The 16,171-nt window shown below is 41.3% G+C and overlaps 1 protein-coding gene and 1 long non-coding RNA gene across 3 annotated transcripts; one reads left to right on the top strand and one right to left on the bottom strand.

The window, feature by feature from the left end:
* Positions 1-1,533: 1,533 nt before the first annotated feature.
* Positions 1,534-12,810, top strand: LOC139607123 (uncharacterized). 2 transcript variants are annotated; one of them, XR_011684790.1, is made up of 5 exons: positions 1,534-1,624; positions 1,700-1,840; positions 1,933-2,066; positions 6,042-6,158; positions 10,400-12,810. It is a non-coding gene; the product is annotated as an uncharacterized lncRNA (long non-coding RNA). The 2 variants fall into 2 exon arrangements; XR_011684789.1 differs by lacking the exon at positions 10,400-12,810 and adding an exon at positions 7,264-7,396.
* Positions 1,813-10,190, bottom strand: LOC139607122 (L-amino-acid oxidase-like). Its single transcript, XM_071459764.1, has 7 exons — positions 9,971-10,190; positions 7,243-7,466; positions 6,824-6,936; positions 6,544-6,745; positions 6,034-6,102; positions 5,415-5,551; positions 1,813-5,298 (listed from the first exon to the last, which is right to left on the bottom strand). Exons 1-7 carry the CDS (start codon positions 10,005-10,007, stop codon positions 4,503-4,505), a joined length of 1,578 nt encoding a protein of 525 aa, XP_071315865.1. The 5' UTR covers positions 10,008-10,190; the 3' UTR covers positions 1,813-4,502.
* Positions 12,811-16,171: the final 3,361 nt, after the last annotated feature.

Below are 16,171 nucleotides of genomic sequence, written 5' to 3'. Positions count from 1 at the left end.
GTGACGGTGACATTTGTATTTTCTTGAATTAACGTTTGTGAATTAACGGTGATCCAGTTACAGGCTGCAGTGAACAGCGGCTCAGTTAACGGCTACAATTATAAAAGACCAGAAATAAAAAGAAGCCACTGGTCTCTGAGGACTGTGGCTTTTGGCAGACTGTGCAGGGACACATCGCCCTCCTTGCATCCTAGCGCAACACCGTTTCTTTGACATCTGGCCGTGCAGTGATTCACTGACACCTGGAACCTACAGTGGAGGCGGGCCAACAGGTTGCGGTGGGCGGAGTTACCTTGTGTGTGACGTCACACAAAGGAGGAAGTGCTATCCGCTCGTCTTAAAGAGATGGTTCCTACAAATGGGTGGTGTGCGTTTCTCCGTTTATGACCAGTTTGATGCATGGGGCAGTATATATGTGGCTCAGAGACCTCCCAAAGCACGATAAAATAACCAAAATCACATTTTTCATGCCATGGGGCCTTTAACTGAACATTGTGTTGTTGGCCACCGGTTTTGTATCTTAACTAATTTGAGACGGAATACAATACGGAATAAAATGCGCGCGTGTCCAACTTGACCATGTCCGCAAAAGGTAATTAACTTAACAATATGATGTAGCGAAATAATTTTGTTTTGTTAAACATGACTTAAATTCAGGTGGAAATTGCCGTGGGTTGAGAAAAATAACGTTAATCCCCACATTGGTGTAATGGTTCAAATCAACAGTTAACATTAGCCTAACTGTGCAGTGTGCTGACTCCGGCGTTTTTTTTTTTTTTAACTGGTGACCAAACAAATCTACCAGCTAAGTTAATTAGCTGGTAGATTTCAGCATTTGCCTGTGTTGGTGTGGGGAGTTGATAAAATTAGCAATGGTTTGCGTTAGTAACTAGTCTAACCTTGATATTAGCCTCACAGTGATTGTAATGATGGTAAATGAAGTCTTCTCAGTTTTGTAAATCAGCTTAGACCCGTAATGTTGTTTCAGCAATAAAGTGGGACTATATCTGTTTTTGGAGCGATTTTTCCGCCAAGCCTACGGTAACGTAAAGTGCACAGACTCGTGTGTTTTATTTTGAAGTAGAAAGGGAAGTGGTCGTGTGAAATGCTGCACGCTGAGTCGCGACTGGTCTGAACTACACCATCGGTTAACTTGAGCGCCGAAGGGAAGCGGTCTCCGTTCCGCGGCGCGTCGGCATCCGGTGTGAACCTGTGCGTGATGTAACGTTACCGTCAGCCATAGCAGCTGTTGCTCCCAACTTTGTTTGTTTTTCTAATTTGCGTTCACGTTAAAGTGAAGTCACAGACAAAATAATGATGATTGGGAGATGCGGTGAGGCACTGGAATCATACGTCGTCTGTTTGAGTGGTAACAGTGGACGCAGGTAACGATTTGTTAGCAGTAGTTAAAATATTAAGTGAAAAATAGGTCAGTAAAAGAGAGAACTTATGATCATATAGAACTGCTATCAAATCATCATCAAATTTGTGTTGCTACAGGTTGGGACACTGACCTCTCATCGATTTTGCTGCTGTTACACTTCCCCTCTCTGCCCAGGGTCGTAAGAGACCAGGAAAGGTGTCTGCTTCCCAAGTGGAGAAGCATCTCGTGGTCTTCAAGAAGGTTTGTATTTGTTCCTAATTTTATCATTATTGATAAGCATATATGGTTGTGACAATGAGGAATTGTGTGCTGCAGGAACCATGTTGATTAAGGCCAGACTTGGTGATGTCCAAAAATTTGTAAGAATAACGGAGCCAGATCTGAAGGAGTTAGGGTTATTTGAGGATGTAGTTAAGGATCCCTCAGCTGGAGTGCTAACCATCAAATATGACACAGGTTTGTCTCAGCCACGTTTGTAATTTATATTACAGTATTTAACAGACATGCTAGTTTCTTGTGGTTAATATTTGTCCTGCTTCTCTTTGAAGAATCTGTCTCCATGATATCATCTCCTGAGCTGTCCGAACCACCGTCCCTTGATTTGTCTGATTGTCACGATACAGACATCCTTTCAGAGAGTCCTTCTGGTAAACGGCAGAGGCTGGACACAGAAGCCAAGAACGTAAGAATTAACACACAAACACCAGAGCACCACAGGAATTATTTTTAGGTCACCAAAGGCCATAAAAAAGAATATAGTATGTAGTCTTTTTTAAAATCCCTACGTGTTAAAGGGATGTATTCTCAACATGCTGAATTGATTTGCTCTTTGTTTGAAATTGGTGGAATCCATTCTTGCCAAGAAACCTGGTGGGGAACGCATAATGAATGAATATAATTGAACCAAGTCCCTGACAGATGAAACCAGAAGGAAAATGGTGAACATACTAGCAGCTGACATGATGGAGAAGAATGGGTAATTTTATAAATAGTTTTTATGTAACTCAGTGTAGCTTTTAGATTAAATTCAAATCAGACTGAATTAACTTGTGCGAATACGCTTGTTAGGCATTTACGAGTAGTTCATGGTTACTTGGATGGAAAAAATCTTCGCCTTAAATGTGCTCAGACTGGATGTGGCCGTGTGCTTGGAACGTTTTCTGGGTTTAGGAAACATTTAAACACCAAACACACTGACAATATTGACCAACAAGTTCATAATGATGTCAGTTTAAACAGAGCAAATCTTGGTGACGTAGGAGACCTGGTGACAGCTAATGTAGAGGAGACGGCCACAACATCTACCCCTTTGACAAAGTCCAGTAGCAGCACTTTGGCTATGTGTGCTACTGCTATTGCACAACTCAAAACAGCTGGACTGAGTCAGTCTAATGTCAAGAGGTTTGTCTCATCCATGGAAGAGGTGATTTTTGAAATTCAGAGTCAGCTTTACAGTGCTTGTCTCCACAGGATACAGAAAATAGGAGCACAATAGAACAATCATTCCAAACACTGGAAAATCCATTCACACCTTTAAATTCAGAAGCAAAACTAAACAAACACTTAAGAGAGAAATGGGGACTTGTTGAGCCTGTTCAAAAAGTGCTTGGCACAAGATTCGACAGCAGAAGAAACAAAACTACTGGGACTTATGACCAAGTCCTTGTAACCGATATGTTTTCATATGTTCCCATTTTGGAAACACTGAAGAGTATTTTACAAAAAAAAAGAATTTGCAGACATGTTCAAACCCAGGTATATTCCCAAGGAAGGTGTGTATGCAGACTTGAGAGATGCCACCTATTTTAAAGAAAGCCCCCTATTTTCTATAGAAAAAGATGCCTTGTGGATCCAACTGTTTTATGAAGACTTTGAAACTGCAACTGTCTTGGGACCCAAAAGAGGTTTACATAAATTAGGTGCTATATGTTTTACTTTAAGAAATTTCCCCCCAATCTTTAATTCATCTTTGATTAATATTCAATTGTGTACTCTCTTCCATGCACAGGACATCAAGCGATACAGTTTTAATTTGATACTTGAACCACTTATTAATGATCTGAAAGTGCTTGAGACAGAGGGACTTCAAATTCCAACTTTTGAACATGTGATTCATGGTACTGTAGTTCAGGTCACTGGGGACAATCTTGGTTTGTGGAGTCATTTGGGGCTCGATAGTGCTGTCGTTTCTGTCTCCTTGAGAAACACCATTTTCAAACTATATTCTGTGAAGATGATCAGGAAGTTGTTTTAAGAACTGTTGATGCCCATGCACAGCACTGTCAGACTGTACAAACAGACCCTAGACTGCCTCATGTATATGGTGTGAAACGCGATTGTCTGTTGAATTCGCTTCATTATTTCAACACAGCCAATAACTTCTCTGTAGATACAATGCATGATATTTTAGAGGGGGTTCATTGGTAATGGTAAATGGACTGCTTATATAGCTCTTTTCTAGTCTTATTGACCACTCAAAGCGCTTTACAATGTGAACCACATTCACACACACACACAGTCATACAGCACTTACACCTACGCATGGAGCGCTTCACACATTCATACACTGATGGAACAGCCATCAGAGGCAATTTGAAGTTCAGTGCCTCGCCCAAGGACACTTTGACACGCAGGATCTAACCACCGACCTTCTGATAAGTGGACGACCTGCCACAGCCACAGCCGCCCATCAGAGTCAGTTATTGCTAAATGACTGCACAAATGACATCTGATTATGCTGTTTGCAGTGTGAAACGTCTGATCTGGATTACATCACAGTGAGCCTCAGTTTTCAGGCAAGCAATTAGAGCCACAACAATTAGATGATTAATCAATCAAAAGGAAATTTATTGGTAACAATTTTGGTAAATTGATTTATTAATTTTTCAACATTTTGCTTGTTGAAACTTCCCACGTGTGAGGATTTGCATATTTTTTGCCATATAATAGGAAATAAAATACAGCGAACTAATCTGAAATGAAAATAATAAATAAAAAAAATAATCTGTAATAATCAGTAAAAAAAAACCAACAAAACCTTAAAGCAACACAATCAATAAGAAAATGCACAATACTTTTTTGTAATTTTTCTACTCTTCTACAAAGTGGATTCAACAGCCTAGAGCTCCCCTCGGTGTTTAGCTGCTGCTTTGTGCGCCTCTTTGTTGATGTTGGTAGCAGCCCTGATCGCAGATTTCATAGACGTTTCGATCCAAGCGTGAGGGAAGGCTGTGTGTTCACCAGCAAAGTGAACCCTGCCTTCATGTTTAAAGAGCTCCCTTGAGTACTCTAAACGTTGGTAGGGTGTGAACAGAGCAAAGGCGCCCAAACTGTGAGGATCTGAGGTCCACCTCTTCACCACCACCCCTGTGCAGCGAGACCTGACCCGCTCACCGTGGATCTTCACCAAATCTCTCAGAACGAGCTCTTTCAGGTCCTCATCACTTGCTCCTTGGAAGAGGAGGGAGTCGTCAGACCAGGTGTAGGAAGCCAGAAGGACACCAATGGTCTTGTTCTTTGGGAAACTGTGGCTGGGGTAGTAGATGAAATGAGAGGGCCTGTCGGTGATGCTCTTTCCTCCTTTGATGCCGTCCTCCGTCCAGAACGTCTCGTTAAAGGTGAGGATGATTTTAGTGGAGCTGTCATAGTGGACTGACCTCAGAGCCTCCATCTTTCTGATAGAGAGAGGTGGATCAAAGTCAATGAACAGGGCTGCTTTGGCTGTGGTTGTTACCAGGACAACGTCTGCGTGAATGTTCGTCAGAGAAGACTCTTCACCCGTCTGGTATGATACAACGACACCTTTATCTGACTGGCTGATGCGCCTGACCTTGGAGTTCAAGAAAATAGGGACATCGAGTACGTTAAGAAAAGCTTTGGGGAGAAGGTCCGACCCACCAGTCACTTCATAGTACCTACAAAACAGAAAGACAAATAGAATTGTTTTATGCATTTTTCCAGCAACCAATTTAATGTGAAGTGAAGTTCTGTACATTTTAAATAGTTTTCATTGTGAGAATTCAGGCCTTACGTGGTGTCGTCATTGATGTCAGCCTGGTCATAGAGCATCTCAGTCAGCGCTGTGTACATGAGGCTCTGTTCATTTAGCAGATCTCCAATCATTCTCACTGCTTCTGAACTCAGATGTCCTTCTTCTTTCAGATACTCCTATTAAACAAAGATTTGTTAAAACCACATTTTTGATGAAATGTTTTCACTAGTCAGGTTGCCAAATGGCTCAACCAGTTCTAATAGTTTGACAGTTTGTGTAACATTTTACAAAATATGAAAAATATGGGCCTCTTATGTGACAAGACATAGAACACTTTTCTCTAAATCTAATATTTGAAAAGTTGTGTTAATTTTTAACACTGATTTGATGTACTTTTCGAGGTTACGTTATGTGACTCACAATAGTCAATATTAAGATACATGCAGAAAAAATCGTTCCGCAAACAAAACCTTAAGCTGAAGCAAGTGTGTCCTATGATATCCATCAAGTTAACCATTAGGTGACTGTTTCTAAGGGAAATGGCTCACCCAACTTGTGTTATTTGATATGTTTCAAAATACTGGTAGTGATGCACATATTTATTCAACATACAGTGTTCTCATTGGACAACATTCCATTGGATCACATTGTGCTTTACCTTCACAGAATAATGGTCATATTTTTTGAATGCAGCCTGGCAGCCATGAGCCTCCATTTCATCTTTCACCTACAACAAAGAAAATAGAAATGTGTCAACTTATCTCTTGAGCTGGTGCTGTTATGGTGAGTAGTCACAGACTGAGCTCTGACATCTGTCTACAATAAACCAAGAGTGTGTAACTCTACTGTATGCCCAAGCCTGACACAAAACTCAAACCAGTGGAAGGTCTTGGGGGTTGGAGCACACAAACAAAACACTGAAGAGAAAACTGAAGCCCCCAAAAAGCAAAACCACTCGGTCGGTAAAATTCAAAATTTTCATCCACAGTGAGGTATTCTATTGCCTGTCATGAAATTTGATATGGAATCATTGTCACTAGATGATGGGTAGTTTTGCAACTTTTTTGTGTGACCAGCCACTTAATGTGAAGCTTTGCTGAAACAGTAGGTTTGTGGTTTTATGTCCAGTGTTCTTTGACACCTCCATCCTTTCCTTTGTCTCACGTACCTTCTGCAAAGCTTGCTGTAGCAGCTGGTCGGCCGACTTCCCTTTCTCATTCTCGTCTACCTTGTACCCGAGGACATCAGGGTTTGCTTTCACTGTGTATGTCCGCTCCCGCCGCCCATTAACCAAGTAAAAGGTCTGCGGGTCATCCATGATGAATTTATTCAACTTCACTCCAAGCTTTTTAGCAAACCAAAGGGCAATCCTGTTAAGCAGGTCAATCATGTTAGTCTGAGAGGCGAAAGACTGCATATACATGTTTAAATTTAACTCTCCAACTTACTGGTGAGAATCTGGGATCCTCATGGCCCCCAGTTCAGCATACCAGCCCTCTTTTTCATTCCTGTATGTCTCCACACGTCCTCCAACACGACTATTAGCCTCTACGATGGTTACCTTATTCAAACACATAAGTACAAATGGATAAATACGAGTAAAACCAGTCTTGTAATGTTTTACATGTGTTACCTCTGGCTGTCTAGAATTACTGCTACTTGCATTCATACCAAAAAAAAAAAAAGGAAGCCAGGAAGCCTAAGGCCCCCATATGGCAATTATGTTGTGGTGATTTGATTAATTTTAACTTTGTACTGTCATGAACTGAACTGGTTAGTGCTTGGTGCGGCTCCTGAAATTTTTAGCAGATTTTGAGGGAATATATTGTATAAGAGCCCTTTGTCAAAATCTCTTCCTCTTTGTTACCTTGTGTCCTGCATCTTGTAGTAGTTTGGCGGCCGTCAGTCCAGCCATGCCAGCTCCAACAATGACAACATGATGAGATGTCTCTAGGTGTGGGAGGCCGGTCTCCACAGTGTGCAGCAGCACATCGTAGTCTTTGTCCTCCAGACAATCAGCCAGATGGGCCTTCATGCTGACTGCAGCTGCGTGGCCATGGTACAGTGTGAGCAGCAGCACATTGACGGCAACTGGAGGCACAACAAAAGGAAAAAGAACGGAATTATTGGGACAAGGAATTTAAACCAAAAGACTTTTAACTGTTAAATATTCACTGATATTAAATTGAGTACACTTGTTGCACAGTTGCCAGTGTTTGACAGATTAAAAGCCAAGTGAAGCAACTAGACGTGAGACACGTGATTGTATTTGACCTTGTCCACATCACATTTAAAGACAACTGATGCTGACATGAAGGTATGCTTCGAAAAACAATCAGTTCCTCAGAAGTTCCTCTAGACACAGCGTCACATATATTCCTGTAAAAGTGCCGCAAAAATTGACCTCTCCTCATTTCATCATACCATCAGGCAATCCAGCTTCACCTAGACTAGAAGACTAAAGCAGAACTTGAACATTATTCAGCGGATGTTAATCACAGACAGGGAAGAGATGAAGGAACTGATGAGAGGAAGTGTCAACTTACAGTACTTACAGTATTATACAGTATTATACAGTCACTGTGTTTCATTCATACAGATATCCAACCTCACAGCTGCAAAAAGTGTAACAGTTGTAAGCACTTCTCATCAAACTTTTGACAGGTTTACGACTTTTTTCCATGCCCCTTTTTTCCTCACACGTGCACCCAACCCCTTTTAGGGTGATCATTAGTTTACCATATGTTCAACTTAAGAAGTCACCTCACACCCCACAATAAACTAATTTCATGTCACCTGTGTTTCTCTCATCCTGTTCCTCTCATCCTATGGCCCAATCTTAGGGTGATCATTAGTTTACCATATGTTCAACTTAAGATTGCACGTGTCTGTACTACTACTACTCTCTGGGAAAGAGGTGTGTAATTTTCCCACACTCGCTTCTTACAGAGCACTTAGATAGCAATAGAGAGTGCACTCATCATGTCGGTCGATCGCACAGCGTGGCTTATTAGTGAAACGGCGGTAACCATTACACAAGAGTCAGACGTAGGTGGTTCCAGAAAAAGTATGGTGTTTTTGTGCAGGACCCAAAAACCTCCTCCGCTCACCCTGCGTCTGCATGAGGAATGGTCTTTAGAACCCTATGGGCAGTGTGGCAGCTGGGGATATATGTTCAGGTACCAGACCGGGGAACTACGTCTTTATCAGCAAAGTGAAGGTGACACACCGGGGGACCTGCTGGATCTAGCCAAAAAAAGAAAAAACTACTTATTACTACTAAAACATATAATCATGAATAGAGTTTGTGCTAACAGAGAATAATCTATTGATATCAGCGTGCAGTTTTTTGAGTTCATCCATAATGTTAACAGGGTGGTTGTTTTGCAGAAGTTTGCTGGTAACATCGACAAACATGGTGTAAAAAGCGAGTATGTGCAGGGTCTAACGATGCCACTCGTCAGTCCTTCAAGTTCTCCAGTCTCTCAACGTCTGCATTTCGAATAAAAGTGTTGTTTTTATCTGAACATTCTTCTTAAACTGAACTAATCTATAAAGTTAAAGAAAAAATGTATAGTTATTCTTATTTAGTCATGATGAAATTTTAATGATTGTTTGAGATAAAGTGTCAAATAAAAGGAGAGAGTTTTACCCTTTCAAAATCTGCAGTAACATGAACCTGAAGTGCTAGAATTTCTTTTATTTATTCAGCTTGCTCACATGACGTCCCAAGTTGTTTTTTTTTTTTAAAATCAGGGTTGAGTCATCATACTCATTATTTGTCAATGCCTGGCTGTCATAATCCGGAATAACCAGTCATGTCCATGACCAGAAAAATCCTCTTCATCTACAAGAATGTGTGTCATCTCATTTCAAGAGGATCTTGTCATAAATGAAGTGAAGGAGGAAATTAGGTTTTATTTGAATTACTGAAGATTTCAGTAATTTCATTTTCTAACCACAACATATTATTCACTCAGTTTGCAAGACATAGGTGTGGCTCTTCCATATTGTAGTGCATTTCTGTATTTGGTTGTGCTGTCAGTACTTTTTTTATCATTATGGTTTTTTATTTATTTATTTAAACAGACACAAACAGACAGTGTTGTCATCCTCAGTTGTGATTTCTTATTTTGTCTGTGTCTTGTCCTTTTGCATGTGTTTTCCAAAGCACTTACTAAACCAGGTGAAAGAGAAAGAATGTGATCAGACAACATTTCTCTGTTCCCTCCTCTGTGTTTCACCCTGTCACACCTGTAGCATGTGGTTCACTACTGTGTAAACATGATGTAACCTGATCTTCTGCGTCAGTCTCATCAGTGGTGATGAACACTGTAAAGTGTGTCGTTTATGAAGTTTAGAATCAGCTGTGTTTTATCAGACTCAGCAGCTTCTTCTTGATCTGATGTTAAACTTCAGTATTTAGCTTCGTTATGATGGTTTAACATCAAATAAAACAGGTTTCCTCACCAACACTGACACAGGTTCTAATTATTAGTCTCCACAGAGAGAATCAATGAGCTATTTAACACACAGTGTCTCAAAGTCAGCAGAAGCTTCACACCAGGATCAATGTAACAACGATCACAACTTACTGTGGTGGAGAAACATGCAGAGCACCTCTGTTCTCATGTCAGCGACCAGACTGTGTCAACTACACTGTGAACAGGACTGAAGGCTTTTATATAGAGTTATATTGTGTGAAGGGGAGCGTCAGGAGATGAGATCTAGTCCCTCAGGTGGACAGGTATTTATCCTCCTCCTGTTTTCTCTGGCAAAAGTCCAGCAGCAGCTCTGTGATCTATAGACATCAGAAAATACCATCTGACTTCAGGTGGGGACAGCTGGAGGTGGAGCATGAAGATGATAAGATGATTGTTGGACACTGTGATGAACAATATGATAAAACACACAGACTGGGTTTGATTTGACACTAGTTACCCCCCTGTCACTGACTGTAACTCCACCGTTTACCAACCACATCAACCTGTTCACACACAGCTGCTGTGATCCACACTGTGCAGGTCTGTGTCGTGTTTTTAAACCAGAGGCTTTGTGAGGCGACGCAGCAGAAACACGAAGGAGGTAAAGACCTGAAACTGATCCAGGATCAGAGGAGGCAGGAAAACTGGTGAGTCATTCAGCTAAACTCCAGGTTGGAAGCTGCAGCTCAAACTGTCTCTGATGAGTGAAGATGAAACAAATAGATCCCACATCAGTTTTGTTACATTGTTGTGTTACAAACGTTCAATTTCAATTCAATTCAATTCAGTTTTATTTGTAAGGTGCCAAATCATAACATACATGATCTCAAGGCTCTTTACAGAGTCAGGTCAGACCTGAGTTTGTTAGAGAGAAAAACCCAACAGTTCCCACAAAGAGCAGCACCTGGTGACAGAGGGAGGAAAAACTCCCTTTAACAGGAAGAAACCTCCAACAGAACCAGGCTCAGGGTGGAGAGAAGAGAGAGAGAGAGCAGGAACAGCTGTATAGGTAATGGTGTTATCAATAATAATGATAGAGAACAGTGGTAAATAGTAATGATGAGTCATGGTGGATCTGGATCCTGCTGCTCCAGAAACAGACAGACAGAGAGAGAGAGAGAGAGAGAGAGAGAGGGGAGAAGCACAAACTACAGGAGAGAAAAAAAAGTTAATGGTATAAAGTAGTCGAGAGAGAGAGAGAGAATCATAAAACTATAGACTAAGGTCAACAGGAAACATTCTCCTGTAGTGATAATAAACCTGCTCGGCCAGCACGAGACATAATGTCTGCAAAGTGAAGAGAGGAGTCTCATGTTTGTTTCTTTCCTGTCACCTGAAAGTTTCACACTGAGCTCTGGAGTATTTATTATTTTCCATGTAGATGTGTCTTGTTAGTTGAAATAGCTTCACATCACTGAACGTGTTGTGTATAAATATGCAAACGTGATGTTACAGTGTAAAACTGGAGGACATGTAGAAAACTGTCTCTTTACTACAAACCTGAGGATGTTTTATTGACACTTTATTGTCTAATTCAGGTGTGATGTTGTTTTACTGCATCTCTGCATCATGTCTGATATAGATAAATATACTTCATTAACCCTGCAGGGGAAATTCAGCAGCTCATCTCTCTCATATCGTCACATTTCAGCCAGTGAACATCCTCAGTGATCAGCAGCAAGCACGCAACAATAGAAACAATAGAAGTGAAAGATGCACAAAGACGTCTACACAACCAGGAGGTTTAATGAATCATAGAAGAAGAACAGATTCAGGTGAAGTACACCACACAAACATGCTGTCAGCTCCGTGGTGGCTGTCCTGGTGTTGATCCAACAGATAATTCATGACATGAAGCATGAATAATAATTGAGCCCCTCCCCTCCTGGAACTACAGAGGCTCCCTCCTCCTCCTTTGTTGGTGTTTTGATATTTGGTTCATTCACTTTGGCGTTTCTTGTGTTATCTGTTAGGATCCTAATGAAGTAAAACTTTACTTTTGTTGAATAAAATCTCTTTATTTGACCTCCGTGTTTTCCCCTGGTTGTTTGTCTCAGAGCCGTAACTGATGGATCATTGGCTCTGATGACTGAGCAGAGGAGCTCAGCTTCATCACTGCTGAGGACTTGTCTCTACAAACTAACTCTCTTTATTCTGAGACCTTCAGCTTCTTCTGAGCTTCTCTCTTCTCAGGTCATGATTTGATTTCACTCTGTCTGTAGATGTATTCATCTTTAAATGATTATTGTTGCCCTTCTGTTAAAGTCACTCTCATCTTTATTTCTGCTCCTGTAAAGCTCCAGTTTCAATAAAGTTTATTGTTGTTGTCAATAAACTGTTTTAAGTCTCGTCAGCTTCTGGGTAAAGACACAACAACTTCTCTCATATAAACACAGATTTATTTACAGGACATTCACATTATAAACTGCACAGGATTAAGATAAGAACTGTGACTGTTTAATTCAATTCAATTCAATTCAATTTTATTTGTATAGCGCCAAATCATAATATACATTATCTCAAGGCTCTTTACAGGGTCAGGTCAAGACCTTACTTTGTTACAGAGAAAAACCCAACAGTTCCCACAACGAGCAAGCGCTTGGCGACAGGGGGGAGGAAAAACTCCCTTTAACAGGAAGAAACCTCCAACAGAACCAGGCTCAGGGTGGGGGGGTCTGCCTCGACCGGTTGGGTTTAGGAGAAGATAGAAAGAGGGGCTGGGGGGAGGAGAGAGGAGAGAAGAGAGAGAGAGAGAGAGACCAGGAACAGCTGTGTCGGTAATGGTGTTATCAATAATAATGACAGGTAACAGTGGTTAATAGTAAAGATGAGTAGTGGTGGATCTGGATCCTGCTGCTCCTGAGGCAGAGAGACCTGCAGAATGAGGACAGAGAGAGGGAGAGAGAGGAGAAGCACAAACTACGGGAGAGAAAAAAAAAAAAAACAAAGTTAATGGCATGAAGTCATCGAGAGAGAGAGAGGGAGAGAGACAGAAATAGGGAGAGAGCGCCCAGTGAATCATGGGAATCCCCCAGCAGTCTAGCTCTATAGCAGCATAACTAAGGGATGGGTCAGGACATACCCGAGCCAGCCCTAACTATAAGCTTTACTAAACAGGACAGTTTTAAGCCTGATCTTAAAGGTAGAGAGGGGGTCTGCCTCCCGAACCCACTAGAGGTTTTCTCCTCTTCAGCACAGTGATGCAGGGACAGAGAAATTCTTCCACAGTTCAGGCAGGACCTTGAAGGCAGCACAAAGCTCAGGGAGCAGAGCTGCTCAGTCAGGTGAAGATGGTGGATGTAGCTGGAGCCACATGTGAAGAAGTGATGAGCAGACGGTGACTGCTGAGACGTCTCTGCTCAGAGTCTGAGCTGATTTTAGAGGTCATTTCAATTTTACTACTGTCTGACATCAAATGTGAGACAATGGAAGCTTAACACTGACATTAGTTATTAATGCTGCAATGAAAGTGAAGTAAGAACATTTTATATCACATGTAAACATAAAACAGATGATGGAGGAACAGAGTCTGAGCTCTGACTCCCTCTGACAGGGGTCCTGTTAGTCCTGATGGGTCTGATCAGGGGTTGGTCCCCTCTCTCTGTATGCATGGAGACAGTGAGAGATGTGAAAGGTCAGAGGTCAGACTGGGTGTGCAGGGAAAATCAGCCTCATGGACCAACAGGGTGAAAGGAAGCAGAGACAGAGAGAAGTCTGCTCTCTGACAAACTGAGCTTTTATACCACTGGAGTTAGGTTCACTGTCTTAGAAGTAGATTTAGTGAGACAAAGACTCATCAACAGCTGCTGTAAAGGCCAAAAAACGTGTCCATGTCCTTTACAGAAACTACTGATCAGCCCAAACCTCAGACACCAACTAAGAGACCAGAGTCAGGGAAGGACGGGTCTCTGTCCTGGACTGGGACTGACAGCAGCAGCTCTACTGGTCAAACTCTGCTCTGCCTCCAGTCTTTGTCTCACTGACTACTGATAACACAGTGAACCTTGATTAAAGTACAGTCTCCTCTGAACTGGGACTGAGACACAGGATGAAGGAAGACAGGGAAGGACAAAGGGAAGAGTCCCTGGGTGTTGGTTTCAGTCCACTGAAATCTCTCTCAGGGCCACCGTAGGATTCCTTTTTTAAGTGAATCGTCTCTTCATCATGACTGACACTGCTTCACACCCTCTTTCATTACTTTCTTTTAGCATCATGTTTGAAATCAGCACTTTCATTGGAGGTCAACAGCAGTGCTCTGCGTGACTGCTTTTCTATTTATTTGGTGAAGCAGGATAAAGACAAAGAAAGTCACAACAACACACATACAAACTTGACATAAGAGGACAAGATGTGTAGAAGTGTAACAAGAAGTGTAACATGATGGTGTAACACTAAGACCTTTCAGGAACTTTTTTCTCCTTCCCTCCTTCTCAATGAATCAATATATGTGTAAGTCCATCCCTCCATTTTCCATACCACATATCCTCACACTCATACCATATAATTTAGAGTCAGTGGAACAATCAAATACAAGATTTCAGTTGTCAATCTATGAATGATTTTGACATCCTTCTTGTGAAACATGTTGCTCAATGCCTGGTGAACCTTCTGCAAACCTGTAAACAAGTTGGTGCAGCTCCACAGTTTCCTGAGAAATTTGTTCAGGGTGTGTATTTCTCTGAAAGATTAATTTAGGACTTGACACAAGATGACAAGAAAGTGTAACATGATGGTTTCAGCAACTTCACCTTTCAGCGACTTTTTAGCGTCTATTTCTTCCCACTTTTCAGTAAATCAACATGTATCTAAGTCCATCCATCCATTTTCTCTACCACTTATCTTACCAAACCCAGCTAACATATCCAAAAACCCTCTTTCATCAGTGCGAGGACAGATTGTGTGATAAAGCAGGATCCATCAGCCTGGTCAAAAAATACCACAACCTTGACAAAACAGACCTTGACACAATAACTACAAAATACACTCTGACAGTTAAACACCTTAATACAGTGTAATAATAGTCATATTTATCATGACCTCTCATTAGTAACGTTTGGCCTTTCATGAAACAGGCACTACTACATCATGCTCATGAGAAAATTAGACAGAAAACCACAAACGCAGTGTCTGCTTCAGATGAAAGTGATTAACAGCTTCACATCAGCAGCTGTTTAAAGATGCAGCTGTTTTCTTGTGAACACATACAATACATGACATGACATCACATAAATTTAGTGTTCTTTGTCATCTTAATCCAGATTATATTAAAATTGTTATTCCTACCTTAAAATATTTGGACAGGCAATTAGCACATTGAGGCAGTGATTAAATGTTAGCATTTTAATGTTGAAAATATGACACATGGCAACCTTTCTGACCAAAACTCAATGGTGAATTAATAACTTTCATGAAGTTTCAGTGATTTCCACAGTGTGGATGTCTTGTGGAGGAAAACCCAGCAGGATTTCTGAATGACATGAATCTTTGTGGTGCAATCATAAGAAATTTTTTGTTTAATAAAAACCAGAAACATTTCAGTCATGTCAGCATGAGATACACTGGGTGTTGGCACATTCGCCACACAGGAAATAGAGACAGACTGAGTACTTACACAGTGTCGGGCAGAGAGCTGTGACCTCCACGTTGGGTTGCTGGTGTTTGTCTGAGCACCAGGCTAGAGTGCAAAGTAGGTCAGGCACCTTCCTGTGTGGCTTATTTCTGCAGTTCATGCAAAGCGAAAGGGTCATACAGGGTCATCCTCTGGGAGCCATGAATATAACACACAATGTTGTGCCAATCGATCTAGTATATATCTTGTTTATATGTGTGAGACATTTCTAAAGGCATTAGAAATTAGACTGTGTTGACTTAATTTACCCGGAGCTAATTTCATGGCAACATATCTGATAATTGTTAAGATATTCTCAAACTCATGGTGTTGCTGTAAGAAGAGTCAGAGATTCACCAAAATCAGTAGAATTCCTCCTCTGGGAACCCTGAGTGTGTCTTCAAAACTCCATGACAAGTTATTAAGTGACTCTGTCTTTATCAGAAAGCCATCAGCCACAGTGTTGTGTAGGCTCACAAGTGAGTGCCAACGCAGTACTGAAGGGCTTGTCTACTTCCTGCCACAACCAAGGTTCATCTGCTGCTGCCAGCACCAGTCATGTGTTCCCACACAGCCCTTTCACAGACACACAGAGATGCTGTGGTTAGTCTGGAGAGCGTTTCTCACAGATCTGGTCAAAGTGGAAAGTGAAAATGAAAAAAAAGACACCGCAGATATCTTTATTTTTTTCTATTTGTTCATTT

This window comes from Trachinotus anak, unplaced genomic scaffold, assembly GCF_046630095.1.
Source record: "Trachinotus anak isolate AG129_WGS33_773 ecotype Australia unplaced genomic scaffold, CSIRO_AGI_Tana_v1 ptg000023l, whole genome shotgun sequence".
NCBI classification, from domain to species: Eukaryota; Metazoa; Chordata; class Actinopteri; order Carangiformes; family Carangidae; genus Trachinotus; species Trachinotus anak.
This window is presented reverse-complemented; position numbering and strand designations above follow the sequence as displayed.